This window comes from Puma concolor, chromosome E1 (assembly GCF_028749965.1).
Source record: "Puma concolor isolate L17-30 chromosome E1, mPumCon1.1.hap2, whole genome shotgun sequence".
NCBI classification, from domain to species: Eukaryota; Metazoa; Chordata; class Mammalia; order Carnivora; family Felidae; genus Puma; species Puma concolor.
The window spans coordinates 37,529,109-37,553,951 of NC_141680.1; the positions used below are offsets into that span (position 1 = coordinate 37,529,109).

The 24,843-nt window shown below is 59.3% G+C and overlaps 1 protein-coding gene across 1 annotated transcript; it reads right to left on the minus strand.

Moving 5' to 3' along the window:
• Positions 1–3,735: 3,735 nt before the first annotated feature.
• On the minus strand, positions 3,736–23,657 carry NGFR (nerve growth factor receptor). Its single transcript, XM_086687044.1, has 6 exons — positions 23,455–23,657; positions 16,432–16,573; positions 12,632–12,991; positions 8,744–8,996; positions 6,749–6,909; positions 3,736–6,092 (listed from the first exon to the last, which is right to left on the minus strand). The coding sequence occupies exons 1-6, from the start codon at positions 23,527–23,529 to the stop codon at positions 5,791–5,793; spliced, it is 1,293 nt and encodes a 430-aa protein (XP_086543170.1). The 5' UTR covers positions 23,530–23,657; the 3' UTR covers positions 3,736–5,790.
• Positions 23,658–24,843: the final 1,186 nt, after the last annotated feature.

Consider the following 24,843-nt stretch of genomic DNA (forward strand, 5'->3'; position numbering starts at 1 on the left):
GAGTATTCTTCCATGAACGAGCCCTAGGAGAACGTTCCTGGCATCCTCTAACACGGTTGGGGGACTGGAGCAGATAGAATTGGGGTGTGGAAATGGGGAGTCCTGTGCAAAGCCCTAACTTTCAGTGGGGCCCTGGGAGGACTCCCCCTGCCCGCAGGGACGCAGAGAGCCTCCCAGCGTCTCCCCCAGGGGGACAACCGGGTGCCTATATGATGAAGGTGCTGCCCCAGAGACTGGCCTGGGCATGTGCTGACAACTAGGGGGCTTTGCTGGGGCTGGAGAGGGCTCTGGAGGCTGGGGCAGGGCCGGGCAGGCAGATTGCTGCAGGGAGCCTGGTGTAGCTGGGAGGGTCGGCAGGAGGGCAGGGGTGTTGGGGGGAGTCAGAAAAGAGGGGGGCAGGTCCCCCTCTTGCCTCTGTTCTTCTATGCCCCAGAAGCCTGGGGGGCTCAGTCTTGTCCCCTGGCCTTCTGCCCACCAGCTGCCACCAAGCTGGAGAGGAATCTGCTTTGCATTATCAGAGGAGCCGCCTCCCCCAGGCATATGGTCAGCAGAAACCCCCCCCCCAGCCTGGAGCATCATGGGAAATGTCTTCTCCTGACCCCAGCTCTGGCCCAGCCCCCTGGAGCACTGGGCTATGGGCTCTGTGGCCCCACCACACCCCTCCCCACTGGATGAAGAGGCCTTTCACATGGTTCTAATCTGATCTCAGCTTCGTGGAAAAGAGACGAAGGAGGTACTGGGGGAAGACAAGGGGCCCCGATGGGTGGGCAAAGATGAAGGATCTCATCCTCCAGCCCAGAGAATGAAAGAGATAAAGGGAGGTTTCCCAGCCTGAGCAGAGAACAGAGAGGCCATGGAGATGGGCAGCGGGGGTGGGAGGGGGGAGCCCTAGGCTTCAGGCCTAAGGATACTGATGACACAAGAAGAAGCATCTATCTGTCCCCTGAGCCCACTGGGGGTTCCAAACGCATCCCTACTCTGGGGGGTATGACTCTCTAAAGCTGAGCTGCCCAACGTAATAACCACTAGCCACATACAGCTATGAGCACTTGAAATGGGGCTAGTCCGGGGCGCCTGGGTGGCGCAGTCGGTTAAGCGTCCGACTTCAGCCAGGTCACGATCTCGCGGTCCGTGAGTTCGAGCCCCGCGTCGGGCTCTGGGCTGATGGCTCGGAGCCTGGAGCCTGTTTCCGATTCTGTGTCTCCCTCTCTCTCTGCCCCTCCCCCGTTCATGCTCTGTCTCTCTCTGTCCCAAAAATAAATAAACGTTGAAAAAAAAAATTAAAAAAAAAAAAAGAAATGGGGCTAGTCCAAACTGAGGTATGCTGTAAGAAGAAAATACACACCGAATTTTGAAAACCAAGTAAGGGGGGAAAAAATGTATCCTGTGTCATTAATAATTTTAAAATATTGATTATATGGTAAAATAATGCTTTGGTTATATTGGGCTAAAGTTCATTTCACCCGGTCCTTTTCACTCTTGTAATGTGGCTACTAGAAAATTTTTAAAAATCACGTATGTTCCAATATTTCTACTGGACAGGGCTGTTTTAGAGCACATTCATTCATTCATTCATTTATTCAACACATTTTTATTGGGTGCCGGCTATATGCCAGGTGAGGTGCTGAAGATTAGAAGGTGAGCAAAACCAGACCCTGTCTCTGGATTCCTGGCATTTACAATAATCAAAAATTCACTCAGATGGTGCCCGATCGCAAAGAATTCTGAAGAAAAGGAGTGGAAGACGATGTCCTCTGGACGTGGAATCAAGAAACCTGATTTGTTGGGGCGCCTGGGTGGCGCAGTCGGTTAAGCGTCCGACTTCAGCCAGGTCACGATCTTGCGGTCCGTGAGTTCGAGCCCCGCGTCAGGCTCTGGGCTGATGGCTCGGAGCCTGGAGCCTGTTTCCGATTCTGTGTCTCCCTCTCTCTGCCCCTCCCCCGTTCATGCTCTGTCTCTCTCTGTCCCACAAATAAATAAAAAACGTTGAAAAAGAAACCTGATTTGTGTCCAGAGTACGTGAGAGCTTCCCCAGGGAAGCACTGGACTGCGAAGTAACTTAGGAAAGGAGAAAGGGTTCCAGACAGAAAGGACAGCATGTGCAAGGGCCCTGTGGCTAAAGGCAACATTGAAGCTTGAAGAATCGTAAAAAGGCTGGTTTGGGAGAACACAGAAGGCAGTGAATCTGGGGGAGTCGGCAGAGGCCTCACACACCCCTCTGAGGGCGACATTAAAAATGGGAAGCTGATGAAGCATTTTTACCCTTGCGGGGGGGGGGGGGGATTAGAGAAGGAGGGATGGAGATTAGGCGGAGGGCAGAGAGGGTTTCTTCACAATTGCTGAGGGAGAGGGTGCAAATGTCTGGTATGACGTCTGTAAGGCTCCCTGCTCCTATACCCAGGGAGCCTAGGCCAGCTTCCTCCCCACTCCCCAATCCTATGTGCTCTGGGCCTTGGCTGAGCTGCGTCCCTCTGCCAGGAATACTCTCCGCCCCCAGCTTGTTGACTCCACGCAAGGTCGCTTCAATGTCCCTTTTCTGGCAAGTCTTCCCTAACCCCTGGTAGGGGTGGGTCTGGGCTGGGGCGCCCCCACTCACGGCTCTGCACATCACGCAAGGCCTGTCTGCCGTCTCCCTTGTTCCCGCGGGCAGCATCTGGCTCTCCCCCCACCAAATCAGAAGCATTCCCCCCCCTCCCCACCCCCCCCCCCCGCCCCGCCGCTGTCAGAATGGGGCTCTGTTAGGACAGGAATTGTGCCTCCCTCATCAGATTAGAGGCACCCAAAGTCCTGGACTGTGTTCTCTCCAGCAGACGAGAAGAGGCTCCCTTGAGACAGAGACGGTCTCCCCCATCACCCTGGGGGTTATCTAAGCACTGGGACCATCCCTCTTACCTACTCCGAGCCACCCCTTTCCACATGCCCTCCCCACGGTCCTCACAGGCTGGGGGTGGGTATGGAAGACGGCCTCCCCCCCACCACCCCTCTACTCGGCTGCCCCAGCCAGGATCTCGAGACCAGGAAGGCTTGTTTGCTGTCCTTTCTGGGAACAGCAAGCCTCCCGTGGCCCTCCCCAGCAACCACAAGCCAGCCCCGCCGGAAGACCTGGCCAAGTGACCAGCAGAGGCCAAGCAGCTCTGACCCGCTCCCGGGCCAGCCTCGGCGAGGAGCGCAGGCCCTGCAGCTCCTGGGCCAGGCTGCCAGGAGCCGAGGTTAGGACCTGCCCCGGAGAGCCGCCAAGGGAGGGGTCTGCCTAACTGCAGGCCAAACAGTCCCAGCTCCTGCCAGGCCATCTGGAGCCAGACCCTGTGTATGTGCATGTGTGTGGGTGTGAGTGTGTGTCTCCCAGGCCACGTGGGTGGCTGGGAGCTGCGGGGTGGTGACCTCGCCCGCCCCCCCCCGCAAGCCTCTGGCTCCCTTGTGGTCACTTTCACTTCTGACATCTGGTCAAGTTCACAGCGGTCGAGCTTCCTGCGTGGCTGTTTTCACTTTTCCTCTCCCAAATCTGGGGGCAAAGGGCCCCCACTCCTTCCCTGTCCCACTTAAATTTACTCCGTGGCTACCCATGTGAATTTGCTTGATTTCTGCGAAAACTCCCCGTTTCGGGGGGGGGGGGGGGTTGGCGGGAACAATAGGACGGGAGCTCACGCAATGAGAAAGGATACCCGGGTCCCCGCAGCACATGCAGCCCCCGCTGGCTCAGATCACGTGCGCTTCCCGAAAAATCTCTTGGCGCGGTTTTTCTTTCTTTGCTATTTAATGCTCATCATTTGTTTTATGTGTAGGTTTAGGAAGGCCCAAGAAATGATTACACAGGATGCAAGGGGGACAGGACAGGGAGTCTGGAGCTCACAGCCCCCAGCTGGTGGCGGAGGTTGGCCGGGGCGGGTGGGGGGGGGGGGCGCGGAGAAGGGCAAAAGGGTTTCATCTCAGCCCAAAGGGAGGCAGGAGGGGCCCCAGAACCAAACACATGCTAAAACATACTTGCGGTACCCCAACCCCCTCCCCAGCTGCTCGGGAGGAAAATAAATACACTGATTCTGTCCCGCTCTCCAGGTGCACAGGTGAGGGGCCAGCAGGTGAGTTTCCTCCTCCCATCAGGTTGAGGTCGGAGAAATGCCATCTACTTACAACGCCCCCAGTCCCTTACACGGAGTCGGGAGAACCCTGGGCGGCAGAGGGGTGCCTGTCAGCGCACAGCCTGCCTGGGGCTCGGGGATGGGTGGTGGGGGCTCGTTCATGCTAAATAGAGGGGGCGCCACACTCATTCCAACATCAAGCAAAACAGAACAGGCCAGGAGGGACCTCAGGAGACCTCATGGCCCCTTTCTGGCACCAAGCTAGGGAACAAACAGTCCTTTGCGGGGTCCTTTGAACTCGGGAGAGGCCCTGTGCGGGGCCGCAGGCGACCTCTGTTCCCTCTTGCTGCATTCCCACCCGGGTCCACTCTTCTCCACTGCAACCTTCGGAGCCCAGCCAAACCCACACTTGCAGGAAAGGGGAGGATGGGGGTGCATTCCTCCGCGTGCAGGCCCTCGGAAGGCAGACGCCAGCTCGGGCCTCAGCCGTCTTTGGCCCGCCAGACCAGGGGCGAGGGAACGGAGCAAGCTGACTCCCAATTCCCCCCTCCCCGTGCTTCTCTGGCAGCTGCCCTGGGCAGGAGCCGGCCCCGGCCCAAGGGAAAGAACTTGTGGAGGAAAGCGAGATTTCTCATCCTCTCTGTGTCTCTGTATCTGTTTGTTGCAGGTGGGGGGTCCTTAGTCCCTGGCCCCCGGGGCCGGCTCTAGAAGACACTGCCTCCGTTGGCTTTGGTCTGTGCCCGCATGGAGGGCACCCGGCAGGCTGGGCCGCACCACGGGTGCCACACGGACGTGCCTGAGCGGGGGATCAGCAAAGGGAAGCACAAACCCCAAAGCACGCTCGATCAAATCCATCACTGATCGAGACGGATCAACGGGCCAGGCCTTGGGCACAGCATCCCATCTCCACGGGGGTTGGACGGGCCTGGAGATGGTGGAGGGCAGGCTGGATTTGGCTTTGAGACATTTCCCAGAGGGTCGCCTGCCCCCGGCTCTCAGGCTCACGTAAACCTGAGGGCCACACCCCCTAATTCAGAGAGTGGGGTGGGGGTGGGGCAGCCCACATTTGGCCTCTCCATTGCTGGGGCGCTTTGGACAAGCCACTCCCTCTCTGGGCCCGACTGTCCTGTATAAAAAACAAGGGGTGGGGGCGGACCAGATTTCAAAACCCCCCTTCCAGCTCTAACAAGCCTCTGACCATCTTCGTCTTGGGCCAGAGAGGGGAGTGAGGGGGCTGAGGGAGGATGTAGGCCACAATGATGGTCCCTCATTCCCCAAGTTCACAGTGTAGAGCCCATGGCTCTGGTTCCTCAGTCTCTCCCTTTGAGTCTCTGGGGCTTTGTCATCACCCCCAACACCGTCCTTGGTGTCAGCCCCCCAGGCCCGACACCCGCTGAGGTCGAGGTCGGGGGCGGCGGGGCGGGGGGGGGGGGGCTGGCCCACCTATAGGAGTGCCAGGAGAAGAAGGGAGCAGAGGGTTTGAGAGGCGATGAGCAGGGGCAGGGCGGGAGAGGCGGCAGGGGCACTTCTGGCACTGGAGAGAGTGAGCAGAAGCGAGGGGGGCCCCACGGGAGCAAGGACAGGGCTGTGGTGGAGGGGTCCGGGCTCTGAGGCCCTGCCCAGAGGAGCTCAGCTCTGACGCCGGCCCGTGGGGGTTGGCTGGAGCATCAGTCGTCGGAATGTGGGGGCAGGGCGGGGGGGGCTCCGGGTCGGCTCACACCGGGGACGTGGCCGTGGACTCGCTGCACAGGCTCTCGACGATGTCGGCCCGCTGGATGCGGCGCAGGGCGGCCAGGAGGGCGTCGAGCGTCGCGCTGTCCTGGGCGGCCCAGCTGGCGAGCAGGGCCCGGGCTGGGCAGGCCTCGCGGGTGAAGGAGTCTATGTGCTCAGGCTGGTAGCCCAGCTCGCCCGCCAGGTGCCGCCACGTGTCCCCCGCAGAGCCGTTGAGCAGTTTCTCTACCTCCTCCCGCTTGGCTGACGGCAGGCTGCTGTAGAGACCTCCGTCCCCCTTGAGGGCTGCCAAGAACCCGGGGTGGGGGTGGGGGTGGGGGAGTCAGGGGCTACCCTCCAGACCCCCTTTTCCCCAGTGGGCATGGGGGGCCTGGAGTAAGACCCAAGAAGGGCTGAGGCATTTCTCCTCCCAATGTAGGGAAGCCCCAAGGGCCTAGAGGCAGAGGAGTCCAAGATGAGGTCCTGGATGGAGGGGGGTGGGGCAGGGCTGCGGAGGGGCCCAGGGGTGCGGACTCACATCCCCTGTCGCCCCACAGCTTTGGCACCAACCCCACCGTGTAACCCCGTCCCTGCCCCTCGACGATGAGCCGGGACAGGGCTTAGCCCCAGACTCAACTGCAGCAAATATCTTGGAACTGGGCTCTGGGCCACTAATTAGGGTCCATAATTAACTACGTGTTCCCCAGAAGTCCGGAGCAGGAGGCTAATTGCAGCCACTTTGGGGAGTAATTAGCCCTAGGAGGGACAATTAGCTTGATGAGTCTGGATGCTCCAGTCTGTCAAAGCTCCCATCTCCCACATCTCTCCGCTGGAAAGACCTCTCTTACCCGCATCTCCCGTCCTCCGCAGAGGCCCTGCTCCCTGGGAACCAGCCCCTCGGGCGGTCCTTCCTGCGGTCTAACCTTCCTCCCGGCCTCACCCCGCCCAGCCTCACTGCTCACCCTGGCCGGCGGCCGTCTGCGTGTGGGACTGCTGGTCATGCAGGCTCTGGCTGTCCACAGAGATGCCACTGTCACTGTGGAGCTTTTCTCCCTCGGGCGGGGGCGTCTGGTTCACGGGCCGGCTGTTGGCGCCTTGCTTGTCCTGTTTGCAGCTGTTCCACCTGGAGCCACAGGATGGGCCCAGTGTCAGCGGGTGAGGGGCCACACTGGCCGGGCGGCTAAGGGATCTGTGCTCTGATGCGTGGGGCCGGGGCCACGGTAGGTACCCAGCTACAACCCCCCCCCCCCCCACCATGGTACCTAAGGTTCTCCTTTCTCTCCATGTTCGCCCCTCACCCCCAACCTCCCCGCCCCCACCGGCCTCGCACTGAAAGCGCCAACGTCCAATGCACGTTCATGGAGGGGCACCTGGGCGGCTCAGTCGGTCGAGCGTCCGACTTCAGCTCAGGTCATGGGCTCGCGGTTCGTGGCTTTGAGCCCTGCCTCAGGCTCTGGGCTGGCAGCTCGGAGCCTGGAGCCTGCTTCGGATTCTGTGTCTCCCTCTCTCTCTGCCCCTCCCCCACTTGCGTGCGCGCGCACGCGCTCTCTCTCTCTCTCTCTCTCAAAAATAAATAAACGTTAAAAAAAATTTAAAGAACGTTCATGGAATGGATGGTGGATCAATAGAAGACTGTTCCACTAAATTATGATCCACGCATACACTGAATGAGTGGTTACAAGCAATCAGATAATCCCTATGTCCCGCGAAAAGCTCTCCCAAGGGAGATTAAGTGAAAACGTAAGTTGTGGTGCATGTATAGTGTGATCCCGCTGATCCCTAAAAAAACAAAAAAAAAAACCCCAAAAAACCCTCTGCGTGTTTACACATAACTATAAAAAGTTTCCCGTACGTGTGTTTACAAAGGCACACAAAACGGTTGGAAAGGATCCATTCCAAACAGATTCCAATGAGAAGAGAGGTGGGACTTGAGGAGATAAAAGAAGGCTTTTACTTTTTTCCTTTACAAGACCTTGGCCTTGTATTGCATTTACCCAAACAAGCATGTATTCCTTGGATGATTTTTTTTTTTTTCCACGAATGGAAAATGCACTTAAACCTTTCAAGCACTTTCCAGAAGTGCTTGCACATCCTGAATTTCTGGGTGTGGGTGCCACAACTTCCCAGGTGTGCCATGGGAAGGAAGAGACACAGGCACACACAGGTGACTGTGGGTAAATAGGGTTTGAGGGATGAGGCACAGGTGGCTGGTGAAGAAAACTCTGTGTGCAGCGGGGGCCTGGGGAGTCAGGGAGGGGAGCGGCATGAGAGGGGGGGTGGGGCTGGTGGCAGAACCGGTCAGAGACCGTCCCCTGCCTGCGTCCTGCTGACCTGCCACACCCTGGCATGGGGCAGCTGCTGGTGACGATGACCATGGTTTGGGGTTGAGTTTAAAAAGGGGATGAAGGGGCGCCTGGGTGGCTCAGTCAGTTAAGTGGCCGACTTCGGCTCAGGTCATGATCTCGCGGTCCGTGAGTTCGAGCCCCACGTCGGGCTCTGTGCTGACAGCTCAGAGCCTGGAGCCTGTTTCAGATTCTGTGTCTCCCTCTCTCTGACCCTCCCCCATTCATGCTCTGTCTCTCTCTGTCTCAAAAATAAATAAAACATTTTTTTAAAAAAATAAAAAAAAATAAAAAGGGGATGAAAGGGCGCCTGGGTGGCTTAGTCGGTTGAGCGTCCGACTTCAGCTCAGGTCATGATCTCGCAGCTCGTGAGTTCGAGCCCCACGTTGGGCTCTGTGCTGACAGCTCAGAGCCTGGAGCCTGTTTCAGATTCATCTCCCTCTCTCTCTGTCCCAACCCACTCGCATTCTGTCTCTCTCAAAAATAAATAGACATTAAAAAAAACTTTTTTTTTAATTAAAAAAAATAAAAAGGGGATGAATTTTCAGGTCAAGGTCACGGTTAAGCCCTACTTGAGAGCAAAGACCCGGCTTTGTCCCCCATCCCCTCTCTCACCTCTTGAAGGCAATGTAGGCCACCAGGCCCACAACCACAGCGGCCAGGATGGAACAATAGACAGGGATGAGGTTGTCGGCGGTGCCTCGGGTCACTACGGGCTGAGAGCTGCCCATCACTGTGGTCACCACATCTGCCACCGTGCTGGCTATGAGGTCTTGCTCTGGAGGTACCTCTGGCTCCTCCGTGCTGGGGGCGGTGCTGTCCGAGCCCTCCGAAGGTGTAGACCGAGTAATCCAACGGCCAGGGATCTCTGGGAGAAGGAACTACAGGAGTGAGGGCCCGTCCCCCCACCCCCACCCCTCCCCTCCACTTCTTCCCCAGCCCCGGCCGGGCTCCAGGTGCTAGGGTGCCCAGCTGCACACAGGGGTGAGAGCTGACATCGTGCGTATGAGTCATGACGGTGGAGAAGACGGACCGGGGTCCCCTTCAGCTCTGTCACTGACTTACTATGGGACTCTGCACACACCGCTCAGGACCTCAATTCCCCCATCTCTAGAAGGGGGATATTAAGAGAGATGGTCTCTAGGCGCCCATCCATCTGAGCTGTAGCCGTGGTCCTAGGAATCTATTTTGCCTGCCCTGGGTACCCAAAAGCCTGGCAGGGAAGTAAACACACAAAGAAGAGAGAGTGAGCGCCAGGAAGCTTCTAGCGGGAAGCCCGCTGGGGAAATGTTGGAACGTCTCCGGTCCCAGTTGGTCCCAGTGCCCCAGTCATCCCGGTCCTTGGGAAGGATGAAGATACCCAGGCCTGGACAGAGAGATACCTCCCTGCAAACCACCTCCCCAGGAGCTGGCACTCAGCCTCCCTCCCGGTCTCTGATGTCCTAGCTCTCAGCTTGGGCAGGGGAGGGGGTGCCCAGCTGGCTTGCTCCCCTCCAGCCAATCCTTAAACCGCCCAGTGGCTAGCCTCCGTTTCCTGCCCTGTGCGGCCCCCAAACCAAACCTTCTGATCTCGCCACCCAGAGAAGATGGTGTTGGGTAGCCCACCCCTTCCCTGGGCAGAAGCAGACTGTTGGTGGAGAAAAGACCTACAAAGAAGATACTGCCCGCTGCTGGGGTGGGGGGGGCGCCTTGCCCCCCACCTGGCCCGAACATGCCAGCAGGGCACTGCCAGCCTCCCTGACAGGGGACTTGGCACCTCCGGGCACTAGTGGGTGGGATTTTCCATTCTGCCACCCAGCCAGGGCCAGGACCGGGGGCTGTGGGCTCCAGACCGCCCGGGGGGTACCTGTCTGGGCAGAGTTGCCTACCCTATCCATCCTCGCTTCCTACGCCTGGGGCACGGAGGGAAACCAGACGGAACATGCCAGTGGGGTGAAGGAGAGGCACTTCGCTCCCTGGCTCTGCACCCCCCCCAGCCCCCAGTTTGCCCACCCAAGTCGGAGCTGAGGCTGCCCACTGGTCCCTTGGGCCTCTTTGGCTCAAGACGTGGACGGTTCAAAGGCCCCCATTTTCAGCACCTTCTGAGGGGTAAGGCCCCCAGATGTGAATCTGGAATCCATCTGGCTGGCATTAGGGAGGGGGTTGCCATCTGTTGCCCCATCGTCCGCCTCCCCTAGCTCAGTCCGGGGAGGGGGGAGGGCGGGAAGTGGAAGAGACACGGCCCTGTCCTTTGGCAGCCCCAGACAGGGTGTTGGGACTGGGGAGGGTCTTCTCTTGCCCTGCGAGGAGACTGGGCAAACTGGCGGGGCAGCCTGAGCCCTGAGGCTGAGATACAACTTGGCTAGGACCGACCCCACTCCAGAGGCTGAAGGTTTTGGCGGGGGTGGAAGGGGTGGGGGGTGGGGGGTGTTGGTGAATCAGGCCATCACAGAGATTCGAGAAATCTCAAATGGGACCGGTTGATAGTGGCATTAAGGGGACAGACCGGGCTAAGACGGGGCTGTCCAGGGCACTTTCTCCTCATCTCTCTGATCCCCTCTAGCGGGGGTGGGGGGAGGACAGCAGGATGAAATCCAGATGTGGCCATGTCCACCAGCATTCCAACCCGCTAAGCCCCTGGCAAGTCCTGACAGCCATTTCCGGAATGGGAGCTGTCAGACTTGGGGGTTGAAAGAGGGAGCAGGTTACTCCTAAATCCAAATTTCACTGGAACAAGGGGGTGAAGGGGGGGGGGTGTCCTTCTGCCCCAAGGCTGAGTGAGTCACCATGTTGACACCTGAAATGTATATGCAAGAAAGTACAATGCACTGGGGGGGAGGGGGGGGAGGTGACCAAACCACAATCCGATTCCATTTCCTGAAATGTTCCTTCTGTTCCAAGCTGACACTTAACCCTTCGGAAACTCAGAGAAGGGAAGAGGGGCAGGGATAAACACAGCCCTCAGGGGCACCCTCTTCCTTCAGGCTGGTTGGGAAAGTAGGGTGGTATCTGGGCGGAATGCGTGAACGCCTGGGAAGGGAGAGCCTACCCCTCCCACAGCCACCACCTCTCTTTGCTGTCACCGCACCCCTGACTAAGTCCCCCCACCGGCTGGTCCAGACTTGCCCCTGAATCGTGCTGCCCGCCTGCCTGCTGCCCGCTGCTGGAACCCCCTCCCTGCTCTGCCCTGTGCCTGACGCCACTTGCCTGTCTCCTAGCCGAGGGCAATCGCCACCGGAATCGCTCTGCTCTGCGCCCCACTCCTCCCCCCCCCCAACACCCCCTCCCAACCCCAGTGCGTGAAGCTTCACACACATACCTGGCCTCAGCCCATGTTTAACCACCCTCCCCACCGTGTGCTCCCCGAGCCAGGGATGACAGGATGTGGAAGGCTGGCGTGCTCCCCACGAGCAGGGGAATCTATCCCCCTCCCCCCCACAAATGACTGGGGGCTGACTGAAGGCAGGGGCTGTGCTGCCTCCCCCAGAATGGGGGGGGGGGCTTCCTGGGAACTAAATCCTGGGACCCTATCTGTCCCATCGGAATGGGGCAAAGGCTGTCTCTCCCCCGTGAGACCTGGGGTTCCCCAAAGGAGGCTGTTCAGGGGACAGCAGCCAAAGGCAAGTAGCTAACGAGGTACCCAGCCACAGGGCAATGGACAGAAAGGAAAGGCACTGACAACCTCTCCCCGGAGATGGATGTCACCAACCAGAAACCAAAATGGGTCTGCCCTGGCTGCCACAGCGCTTCCTCCTCCCATCCCGGGAACTGTCTCATCTCCATGGGGCGCCATGCCTGACTAAGGTGGGTGCACCCAGTTCCCAGCCACCCTGGAGACCCACAGCCCTCCAGGAGTGCTCTGTCTTATCCCTGGGCTCCTGAGCCCCAGGCCTGCTTCCTCTGCCCCCACCACCTCCTTAGTGTCCCCTGAGTCCAATGTCCTCCTCGGCTAACGGTAACAATGACTGTTGACCCCTCCCCCAGACACAGCAAGTTAACGAGGGCCAGCCACCTTCCCTAACCCACAGCATCCCTGGAAGCTGTATGACCAATGAGGAAACTGAGGTCCAGAGACAAGGGTGACCTCCCAACCGTCACTCCAAGAGCGACAGCGAAGATTCCATTCCCCAAGGCTATAAACCACTCTGGACTGAGACCAGGCCTCAGAGCCAAAGGGCCCCAACTCCTGAGGGTCCTCAAGCCCCTCGTCCAGGCCAGAGAGGCTGCTCAAGGACCAAACATGTCCCGCACTGGGCTCTGACCCGCAGGCCACCTTTGAGTTGCTTGTCTGTTGCCCATCCAGTCCCACAGATGAATAAGCCGCGGGAACTGAGTTCCAGGGTAGTAGCTGCGGCCTGGGGGCCAGACGAGGGCTTTCTAAGTACTCAGCCCAAGGAAGGAAATAATGGGAGGGGGTCCTTTGGGCCTGGGGGTTTCAGGGAGGGTGGCGGCGCGCTCAAGGCCACCCAGCAGGCCCGGCCCGTCTCGACCCCCAGGGGGCGCCCTTGCCCGCGGCGCGCTCACCCTCGCACTCGGCGTCGGCCCAGCGCGTGCACTCGCGCAGCTGGCGCTCAGTGTCCTCGCACACGGTGCAGGGCAGGCACGGGTCCACGTGGTTGGCCTCGTCCGAGTACGTGCCGTCGGGACACTCCTCGCACACGGTGTTCTGCCGGTCCTGGCACGAGAACACCAGGCCGGAGCCCGCCTCGCACACGCGGCACGCCTCGCAGCGGCCCGTCGTCTCGTCCTGGTAGTAGCCGTAGGCGCAGCGACACACGGCGTCGTCGGCCTCCACGCACGGCGCCGACATGCTCTGCAGGCCCACGCACTCGGTGCACGGCTTGCACGGCTCCGTGGCGCTCACCACGTCCGAGAAGGTCACGCCTGAGGGCAGATGGAAGGGCAGGGTGGGGGCGGGTTGGGGGTGGGCACGGAAGTTCGGCACCTGCCCTCCGGGCATCCGGGACGTGGGGGCTGGAGGCGCTCCCTCCCTCCGGTATCCTCCCGCAGGGGCCCCTCCCTGAGCCCCACCCTCCTCCTCAGGGGTCCCAGGCCTCCTGGGAAGGGCCCCTCCCCACCCCCCAGCCCAGTGCCCCAGGGCCGGAAGCACGGACCCCCGAGGCTAGGCGGGGTAACCCGCCTGGAGCCGGTAAATTTCTTGTTAAATTCTCTTAGAGAGTTCCCGGCCCAGTACCCTTGTTCCCAGCATGATTAAGGAATAATCTGAGCGTGATTCCCATCCAGCCCTCCCCGCGGGCCAGAGCTGGCCTGCGAACCCAACCCAGGCACGGGCGGGCCTTCGCTTAGGGAGCCTCCCGCCCCCTCTGCCCTTCCATTCCTTTGTGCGCAGGTGGGGGGCCCAGGTGTGACCTGACTAGGGTGAGACCGCAGAATGTCCACCCGTGGCGCTACCCCACGCTGCTTAAGGGCTGGGCTCTTGAGGGTGGGGATGGTCTCCCTGACAAGGCAACAATAGGAGGGATTGACGCTAGACAGCAAGAAGGACTTGCCCGTAGAGTCCTCTCGTAATGGATGTGAGCTCTGATCTAATAAGGAGAGGGACGCCAGGGGATGCCAGGGTCCTCTCCTCCGTGTGCGAGGAGCGGGGAAGGCACAGATCCTTCACCCCTGCTCGCCCAGGTGCAGAACTCTGTGCCAGTCCGAATCCAAGAGGATTCATCCTGGCTTCAAGGGCAGAAAGAGCAGAATTTAGGAACCGAGAACCAGGGAAGGAGGGGGTGTTCAGAATGTGGAGGCGGAAGTAAACTAGGGTTTCCCCACTGGGGGGGGGAAATCGAGGCCTGCAATTCTGAGCTTAACCTTATCTAAAGGAATCCAGAGTCCAGATGGAGCACAGGGTCACGATCTTTGGCAGAAGCAAAGAAAGAAAAGCAGAGCCGAATGAAAGGGAGAGAAACTGAGGAGGGAAGACAACACAGAAGACAAGACAAGCCTGAAAGGAGACCAGTGTCAAGTCTGCTCTGGCAGAGGAACTCCTGTGTTTCTCTTCCCGGGGATCAGGCAGACCTGGACCCAAAACCTGCGTCTGTCACTTATTAGCTGTGTGACTCCGGGTGTTTTACTTAACCTCTCTGAGCTTTTTTTCTTTCTCTGTCAAATGGAGAATAATATCTCCGCTCACAGGGTTGTGGTGAGGAATACATGAAATTCTACCATAAAGCACTAGCCACACAGCAGGGACCCTACAAAGGTTGGGCCCCCTGGGGTGGGCAGTGGTAAGCCCCGTGAACTTCAGTAGCAAGGATATAGTCAGCAGAAGGGACTTCCAAACATACACAGTCAAGCAGGATGTCCAGTTTATGCAAACAGAAGGATCCTGTCTGGTTGGCATGTGGCAGGGGGCGTGGGTTTCAATCACACTGGAGGGGGGAGGGGAAGGGGGGCCCTGCCCATGGGAAAATACAGAAAACTAGTAGTAGAAAACTCCTGGGAGGGGGTTTTAAGGGGTGGGGAAAATGTGGCCTTTTTTGGCAGAGAATGAAGGCGGGAGCTTAATGGGTTTCCTTGTGGAAACGTTTTGAGGACAGAGGGAAAGTCCGCTGGGGTCTCCATCCCATAAAGTGAGCTTATAAAGGCGGCCTGTTAACACAGCTGGAGCGGTGGGGGAGGGGGGGGAGGGGAACAGAGGAAGCAGACACGCGGGAGGGACTCCTGCCACCACCTCCTTGCTGGGCTCTGCTCCTGTCTCCCCTTCCCTGCAGATGCCAGAGCCTCCCTCTCTCCCAGGCTCCTCTCCCCTACCTCCTGCTCTGACAGAAGGGGGTAGGGTCCCATCCTGGGAGACTTAGGGTCCAGGGAGGAGAGGCACTAGGCAGGGGTCTAGGAAACGAGAGAGGCAAACTCGGGAGGTTCCAGGTAACCAACGGTTGGCCAACCCCCACCCCCACCCTGGGATGGAAACCCCGTTAGGCCAGGGCCAGTGGCCAGAAGGCAAGGTGGCAAAAGGCATTACAGCGTGTGTAGCCTCTCCACCTGAGGTCCAGGCATCTCTCTGCTGCAGGATAGAATTACAGCATCCACAGGCAGAGAGAGGAAAACTGTATTTGGGGACACCGAGGAGTTGGTGTTGCCGATCGGCTGTGTGCGTGTGCGCGCGCGCGCGTGTGTGTGTGTGTGTGTGCACCTGCGTGGTGGTGGTGGAGAGGCATCCAGAGGTCAGACTAGGCGGGTGGGTTCAGGGTTCCCGGTTCCTATACTCTTGTTTCCATCACGATTGAAGAATAATCTGAGGGCACCTCGGTGGCTCAGTTGGTTAAGCCAACTCTGGATTTCGGCTCAGGTCATGGTCTCACAGTTCATGAGACCGAGCCCCGTTGTTGGACTCCACGCTGACAGTGCAGAGCCTGTTGGGACTCTCTCTCCCTCTCTCTGCCTTCCTCTGCTCGCTCGCTCGCTCGCTCTCTCAAAATAAATACACTTTTTTTTAAAAGCCTAATCTAGGATGGTTCCCACCGGCCCTCCAGGCGGGCAGTGAGTGCCAGGTAGAAGGCAGGATGTGAATCTAGGCAGAGAGGAAAGGTTTCTGGGCAGGGAGAGAGCACTGAGCCCATGGCCTGAAGGCAGCAACTGAGGCCGGGGGCATCCCGCAGGGACAGAGACTCCTGGGTCAAAAGCACCCAGAATTCAGACCCCAGACCTGCCATCCTTCTGCATCCCCTATCCAGCAGCCCTGGAAAATGGGGTTCTCCCCTCTCCCCAAGGAAATCCCAGGTAGGACAGGCCACAGCAGCCCTCTCCCCTCTGACACCAGCCCACAGCGAGGAGGACATCCTGACATTGATTCAGCCCCCATTCCCACCCCCTCTGGAAAGCTACGCTTCCTTGGTCAGAGCTGGAGAACAGTTGGCCTGGGGGGGGTGGGGGGGGGGAGAAGGGTAGCCACACCTTCCCAGGATCCCCCAAGGTCAGTTTCCAGGGCAGCCAGGATGTGATCCTCCCCCACTCCCCCCAAACCCGGTGAGGGTAAGTGGCAGCCATTGATTTTGCAGTGCGGATGATATTTTTAGCTGGTCTTAGCATCAGCGCCTCCTCCCACCTGGCCACATTCTTCTACCAGGCCTCTCTGCCTGGGGGCTGGGAAGGGGCACCCCCTGGGGATCCCTCATCAGGTCCTCCGCATACTTCCCTGCATCCCTTCTCCGCTTCCCCCCTGGCTTCCTCTATGGGGTCAGACCACACGGAGGTGGGCCGGAGACCCTGCCTGGAGGCAGAACGCGCATAAGGCTTCTAGCGGGCATGTTCCTCCGTTCCTCCCGGCCCGATGTGCCCTTCCGCCCCTCCCCCCACCCCCACCCTGTACTCACTGTCCAGGCAGGGCTCACACACGGTCTGGTTGGCTCCGCAAGGCTGGGCTACGCCCTCTCCCAGGTTGCAGGCTTTACAGCACTCGCCGCTGTGGGTGAACAGGCCCGTGGGACATGCCTCCTTGGCACCTCCAAGGGACACCTGGGTGGGGGGAGATCAGAAGGTCAGACTGGCAAGAGAAGGGAGAGAGGGGGTCTTCCGGGGGATCCAACACCCCCCTCCTAGAGCCTTCTATTGGAACCACCTGGGCTGGGGATGAGCTCACCACGGAGGCATCAGGCACATCAAAGCTGGCGGGGAAGCAAGGTGGTGGGGGGGACAGTGCGCCCCTGCCGGCTGCTGGGGGTGTGAGGTCAGAGCCCCGGAGGCTGACTTTGTGCAGAGTTCATCTTGGGGTTAAGGCAGCTTCTGGAATCCCAAGGATGCGCCACCTGGGGAAGGCGGCCTGAGACCCAGCAGCGGGCCTTTGGGCAGGTACAGGTTGCAGCTGGCACAGGGCTCCCAGCCAACGGGGCAACTGGAAGCTAAATTCTAGCCCACATGCCACTTGCTAAAGCTGTGCACCTGCACCCCATCTACCCAGAGGGGAGCCCTTTTCTAACAAAGGCTAGCAGGGCCCTGCTCCAGGGCCTTAATTCTACCTTCCCACATCCTGAATATTAGATGGGAGGTGTCTGTACCCAAGAACAGAAGGCAGAGGGGGTAGGGTCTTGGGTTCGAATCCTGACTCTGCACTGGAGTTCTGACCATCTCTGCCTTCCCTCTCTGAGTCTGCCTCTCCTCGTGGATGGCAACAGAGACCACTCAGGGCCAGAGCAGAGAACGGGCCAATTAGCAAGAGTCTGGAGCCAAGAAGGGAGAAAGGGACGCCTGTTATCAATGATGAAAACGGGGCTGCCCTCACCATCCGGCCACCCTGCTCCACCAGGGTTTGATTTCCAGCCACCAGCCCTCCCCTCTCCCTGCCCCCCATGCAGCCAGTGGGAACAGCGCTGGAACCGGGGGAAAGGGGAGTCAGATTCCTGCCACGGAGGCATCTTTGCTCTTTGCTCATGGATGGAACGATTTAGCACCAGATTCCCTGGGGTGGGGGGAGGGGGGAGTGCTGGCCGCTTGCTTTATGTTTCTATTCCTTACCAAAAAAAAAAATTCTTCATGTCTAATAAAACTCCAAAGCCTGTTTCCCTGGCCTTAGACCATGCAGCCCTCCTTTGATGCCAAGAGGAAGTATGGGCTCTGGGGTCATGGGACCAGAGGGGAGTGTTAAAGGTCATTTTGGATATCCCTCTGCTTCCACACTGGCCAGATCAGAGCCAAGAATATTCCCTTTCCCTCCAGCCCTTTAAAATATTCTGAGGTCTAGGGGTGCCTGGGTGGCTCGGGCGGCTGAGCGGCCAACTCTTGATTTCCGCTCAGGTCATGATCTCCCGGTGCGTGAGTTCAAGTCCTTCATCGGGCTCGGTGCTGACAGTGCCTGAATTCTCTGTCTCCCCTTCTCTCGGCCCCACCCCACTCGCTCTCTCTCAAACATAAATAAATAAAGTACTCTGAGGTCTCCCTAGGGTTTGGTGGATGGAGGGGGATGGACAGGTGGGATCAGTCTGGGAGGGGGCTCATGGTCCTCAAGTGACCAGCAGGGAGGGTGCAGGCAGCACAGGAGGGGGGCCTTGGGTATTGCCACCATCCCCTCCCAGGTGGTAGGAACACCGACCTGGGAACATCTCTACAGACCGGAAGCCATGAGGGGTGGGAGTGGGTGGTGTCCCAGATGCAGGCTTTCCCCCAGGAGGAGAGCGAGATTCCAGAAAGGTCTGTTTGGATTTCTTTTCATCCTCGAGGGCTCTGATTAAACGTCACTTCTTCAAGGAAGTGGTCCTGTGGCCCCCACCCCTCTCAGATCAGGTGGAGGTGCCCTGTTACAGTTCTCCCTGGTCACGGCTCTTGTCCGCAGAGTCCCCTACTGGACCGTCAGCTCCCCGGGGGCAGCGCTGTGGTTGCCCCTGCACCTGGCACATAGTAGGGACTCAAAACCTATGTTTATGGAATTTGAGAATATGAAAATACAATATGAACTAGAGGATTTGCCGCTCTAATGCTTTCCGTTGTAAAGCATCATGGTTGCGCCCTTCTGACTCCAGAACATGCCTGCCCAGTTTCCCCAGGACTCAGGGACTCAGTGCTGAACCCCAGTGATTATTCTGGGCTGCCGTGCAGTGAAGCCCTTGTGTCTTTACCCCAAACTATCACACTCTTGTGTCTGAGTTCTCCTGTCAGCCCTTTTGTGTTTTTTTTTTTTAAAGTGTTTCTGCCTCCCTCCTTCCTGTCAAGATATCAGTTGTCAATTTCGCTGCTCCCAGAGTGTGACCTGAGCAGCCCCTCCCCCACCGCCCTAACTTACCAGACCTAATTGAATCTGTAGAAAGCACGTAACTAGCCTGGGTTGGGAGGGATAAAACGGGAGTGTCGGTAGGATCTGAACCAGGAGGGGGCCATTCTCCGGGGAAAAGGGGCAAGCTACACTGCCTTCCTCCTCAGAGGTGTCCATTGCTCTGAATCCTGGCCCATCACTTAGAGCTGGGTGACCTGGGCCAGGCTGAAGTGTCTCTGGGCCTCAGTTTCTTCATCTTTAGGTGATGGTGACAATACCTGTCTCCTAACATTGCTGTAGGCATTAAGCGAAGAAGGTGTTTATACATTTCAAGATCCCTCTTCCCCACCCCCCACCCCCCGCCCCCCACCCCCACCAAGGTCTTTCCTGCTGCTTTTGTGGCTTTTGGCTGGGTTCCAGTTGGTTGAGGTCAGCAGAGAGCTGGGCCCGCTGAGGGGGTCTGTCGATGGCAGTTGCGCATCCCGTACAAGCCCCCTCTTCCTCGAGGCCTGCCCTCCCTGCGATCCCCTCTCTTCTCCCAAGTCTTGCATTTGGACACCAGGCCACATAATTAGTACCCAGGCATTTCCTGTGCTTGTTTTGTGTGTCCTATTTCAAAACACCCCAGATCTGCTACTTAACAGTATGCTACTCTGGGAGCAAACCGCAGTCTTCCTGAGCCCTCCATTTTCCCACCTAAAAGTCTGGCTTCGTAATATTTACGGCTCAGGGTCGCCATGAAAATTACAGGAAATAATTTATGCGAGTCCGTCCGGTGTGTAGTAGGAGTTCGATAGATGTTGGTCGTCAGGGAAGTGTCTTGTCTGAGGCTGAGCTGCTGAGCCCAAGTGGGAGGGGAGAGTTGTAGTCAGCCCCAGAGAGAGGAAACTATCTAAGAGGAGGGGGCGGGATAGGCACGAAGATAGACTTACCCACCAGGAAGAGTCTGAAGAAGGCACAGGGACCAAAGGAGGATGGGAGTTGTTCTCCTTACAGATAACTGATTAATTAACAACTATTCGCTAGTCAACAACTATTTACTGAGCGCTAAACTAAGAGTTTCCAATGCGACATGGTCACTGACCCCTGGGGGAAGTCACAGTCCCTTGAGGGAGAGAAAATACCACTTCAAACAGTGACATCAGAAGCCAAGATGCTGAAGGGGAAAGACTTGAGGGACTGCCTTCATCTCCTCTCTGACAGATGGGGAAACTGAGGCTCACAGAGGCCGTTCTGCCAAGTGGCTTGACTCATGGCCTGTGTCACACCTTTGCTCGGTCCAAAGTGGGGCAATATCGGGAAGCAAGGAGGGATGACCAGGATTCAGGCTTCTTGCTCCAAAATGATCAATTTACCAAAATGATAGCCACATTGGCCTGAAATGTACATCGGCCTGAAATGTACATCTATTACACTCATTCACTTCCAACTTAATGGAGTGATTTCATCCCATTTTTTGAGAATGTTTTGCAATCTTGTCACCATCTCAAGGCTTTCAAAAAACTAAGGTGGACCCATCCTCAGATGAACGGGCTTTTTAAAACGTTGTTTTTTTTTTTAATTGGACAAACAAGAAAACACACTAAATAGGTGAAAGAATTTGAAACTGTATGACTGCTTCAGTGGGATGAGCCCTAACCATTCACAACAGTCTCCGCAAAGGGGTCCTTAGGTGAATGGAGCCATTAACCACCGCCAGGGGGCTGGAGAGTTTTCAAATACGTGGAGGGTCTTTTGAGGTCGATGCAAACCCAGGAGAGACACTGCCACATGCGCGCCACTCCTTTAGAGAGAGGTTGAATTTAGGGTAGGAGACAAGAGCTAATTACTGAGGATGATGCTGCATGGAGGCTATGGGAGGGGGCGGGGGGGGGGGAGACCATGGGTGGGGGGCAGGGGCTCAGTTCCAAATTTGTGGCGCCAAGGACATAGGACATAGATCTAATATTGAGGGCTAGTGATGGTCAAGGACCTCGTGTCCCTCCGTGATCTAGAAGGCTGGCGGGGGCGGGGGGGGGGCGGGGAGTGGGGTGGTGATGGCACACGGAGGACAGAATAAACTCGAAGCCAAGCATCCCGGGTTCCAACAGGGGCGCCACCCCTTCCGAACTGGGGGAGCCTGGTTTCATGCCTGAACGTCTGGCAGGTTCAACTGCCTTAACTGTATGAGGGGAATAACTAGATTTACTCTGCGGGGATCTTATAAGGATTAAATGACACAGTAGAAATTACCCAGGGCAGTGCGTGGCACATAGTAGGCACTCGCCCGATTTTATTATTCCCGCCTCCCCACCCCACCCCCCACCCCCAGGGCGGAATCTAGGCGTGTGAATGGACCCCGGCGGGTACAGGGGAGCGGGGACCCCTTCCATCCCCGACCGCCTCCCCCGCCCTGTCCTCTCATTTGCTGCGCTCGGTGCATCCCTATTAGGCGCATTAGCCAGCCCGGCGGCTCCGGTTACAGACGTCTGAATGACAAAGTGCCTCCATTACCGGCGCGGCCGGCCAGCCGAGCCGCCGGGACGCGCTCTGGTTTCAGCACTCTCTCGCCGCGGCCCAGGAAGAACCTCGGACCGCCGCGGCGCGCAGAGCGGGCGCATAGACAGCAGACCCGCGGCGAGGCGGAGGCCAGAGCCGCAGGCGCTTGGGGGCCGCGTTCTGCGCGGGATCCACCTTCCCGAGCTCCCAGGCGCTCCGCGCCCAGCTCCCCTCCTTCCTCGCCCCTTCTCTACTGGGGTGGTGGGGGGAGGACTCTCTCCAGCCTTGGTCTGGAGCCCACGCCCTCGTCCCTCTGAGCTCTGCACTCCTGGCCACCCCAGTCCCACCCCCCGAGTCAAGATGCCTCTCTAAGCCGCCGCGTTAGTCAGCAACCATGCCCACGGTCACTCCCAGATCTCCGGCGAAGCCACAGGTGCTGACAGCTCCAAGGGGCTGAGCTTCGGGGATGGGGCCAGTGCCCGGAGAGGGTCTCTGCCCACCCTGGCCCCCACATTCCACCGCCCGCCCACTCTGGGCATGGCCTCAAGCCCGCCCCCGCGAAGAAACGAGCTGGGACGCCGCGCTGCCTCCTTCCGAGGTATGGGGAGTACCGAGCTGGGAATCAGGTGAGGGACGGCCTAGCAAGCACTGGGGAGTTAACTTGCTTGTGAGATCTTGGCCAAGTCGTTTACACTCCCAGAGCCTCTGTCTCCCTTCCTGTAAGATGGGGGTTGGGGATGCAGTGGTCAGATGAGAGATGAAAATGGCAGGGAGAGTGATGACACCTCTTCCGTGCCGTTCAGGGGCCCCCACAGGTCACATCTCCTGAGTATCTTGGGACTACCGGACGGACTTAGATGCTCAAGAGGACCCGCAATCCTAGGCGGAGGCAGGATCCGAGGCACCTGAGCGCCTCCGTCTGGTTCGGTGCCCAGCGTCTTCCACCGAAAGCTGGGCGGGGCACGGGCGGTATCCAGACCCGCTTGGGCGCTGGAGCCCAGCGAACCGCGGGTGCGGCGCTCGGGTTGCTTAACTTGACGGGGTCGGAATGCGGGCGCGGCGCGCAGCCCTAGGCGCGCCCGAAGCTGCGGGTGGCACAGCCGTCGCATCTCAGCGCCCCCTGCCGGCCACCTCGGCCAGCGCGACCCGGGGCTGCGCGCCGCCGGGACCTTCCCCGCTTTGCGAATCCCAGCGCTCTGCGCCCTGAGACTTGGCTGTGGCCTGACCGGGTCGCGCGGTGTCTGCTCCATCCCTGTCGGTCCTAGGCGCTGCTTCAAACCGCGAACATCAGCGCGTCGGAGGAGCCCGCGGGTCGCGGGGGAACCAGGGAACGGGTTCGCCCCGGCGAAGTGGGCGCTCCCTTCCCAGCCTCATTTCCCAGACTGGGCGAGGCCGCGAGAAAGAGCACGCGACAGGCGCGGGAAACGTCCGTCCCTCCGCTGTCTGCTGGTCCCACTGTCCCTCGGCGAGAAGGCGGGGCCCCGACCACTTCAGGGTCCGCTCTCCCTTCTCCGTCCTCTTTCAATTTGCTTGCATCTATCTCCCTCGCCGTCGTCCTTTTTCTGCCCTCCCTAACCCACTTCTCTCTCTGCAACCGACCCCCGCTCCCCGAAGCTCACCCTCCTACGCCCCTCCCCCCCATTGTCTGCCTGGCCCTCATTGTCCGATGCCCGGTCCCCTCTGCCTCCAGTCCCTCCAACCTCCTCCCCCATTGTTCTATCTCCTCGTCTCCGGTTCCCCGCCCCAGCCCCGCTTGTCCCTCATATCTCCAATCCCCGTCCCATTCCTCTGCCTTCCGTCCCACGACCCTCCAGAGATCAAGATGCTCAGGGGGAAAGTCGCCTCGAGATCCCAGCATCCAAGCGTCCTCTTCAGAAGAACCCAGGCATCCGAGAGAGCCCCTCTCGGCTCTGCCGTACACACCCTCCGCGGTACCCGAGGACCCGCATCCCCGCGCCCGTCTCGCGCATCTCTGTCCTCGGTCTCAGGGTCGCCTCTGCGCTCTGAGAACCCTAGACGCTCCTCCGTGGATCCTGGCATTGGAACTCCCCGCCCGCCATCCACCCCCAGCATCTGGGACCCCCTCGCTCTGTTCTGTTTTCCCTTGGCGGAACCTGAGCCCATTGGGGTTCCCGTCCGGGGAGAGGGCGCGGGCTCCCCTCCGGCTAGCACTCACCCCCAGGAGCAGCGGCAACAGCAGCAGCAGCGGGCGCGGCCCGTCCATGGCGCAGCCCGCGGCACCTGCCCCCATCGCCCGCCTCCCGCGGCAGCGCTCGGCTTCCAGTTGAGTCCGCTCCGCGGACGGATAGGGCTGCGCGGCGCTGCGCTCCAGCGCCCGCCCCCCAGAGCTGGCCGCGGCTCCGCTCGCTCTGGCTGCGGGCGGGAGGGGCCGGGAGAAGCCAGTGCGGCGGCCCCGCCTCCTCCCCCGCCCAGCCCGCCCACCCCCGGAACCGCGCCCGCCCGCCCCGCCGCCTCCGGGAGGGGAGAGGAGGGGAAGGGAGGGCTTGCGGAGAGCTGCGCGCCCGCGCGCCCCGCGGCCGCTTTTCCGCGCCCGGGCCCTCAGAGCCTCTCCCGACTCCGCCCCGGTACCCAGTGCCCGGTCCGCGCTACGGCGTGTCGCTCCCGGTTGCTGTGGGCTCAGGGACCGGGGCGTCCCCACCGCGGCTCCCATTCCTCTGGGCTGCAGACCCCGCCGGGTTCACTCTCTAACCCGTCTTCCTCTGCCTCCAGCTTCGGCTTCTTTCCCCGGGGCTCTGCTCCCTTCCCAGCCGTTCTCAGCAGGAAGGCCCGCCCGGCCCCTCACCTCCTGGTCCACACCCGATCCCTACCTCTGCCCCTTCCCCGGGCAAAGGCGTAGGGGAAGGGGACGGGAGGGGTAGCAAGGTGGTCTGAGCCCAACAGCGTGCAGCAGGGGCATTCAAGGTGGAGTCCATCCTGATGTTTCTGAATTCGCAAAAGATGGGTTGAGGGGGGGGTATCAGGTGTGCACACAAGATCGCAGGAATACACACACCCTCAAGCTCACGTATACACGTGCTTACGCACGTGTCCACACCACCCTCCGGCACTCGTGTAAACCTGTGCATTCTACACATGCATGTGCACCTACCCACTCGTGCGCGGTGCACACTCATTGCACTTGTGGTCATAACGTGCAAACACACATGCTCACCTGCACACTCACACTTCCGTGCAAGTCACCACACCAGCCCTCACAGGTGCAGTCTTCCAGCCGGGTGCTCACACATTCATGAACACACATGCACACCCATACGCAAGCACACGTGTACCCTCACTAGATTGTGAGTGTGTCCATTAGCTTATGAGCTGCCTGCCGGCGGGGACTTCGGTTTCTTATCTGAATGCCTGGTTCAGGAAAGGTCTGTAGAAGGGTTTACGAGGAAAGGGGGTTGGATACGCTCACACCTACATACCACGGACTACGTAAGCAACCCCAGGACCACACTCACCGTGCCCTACAAACCACAGCAGGTCCCAATCGCAGCCTCCCCCCCGCCCCAGCAACCCAGGGAGGGTGCCACCAGTCTTTTGAGGGGAAGCACCC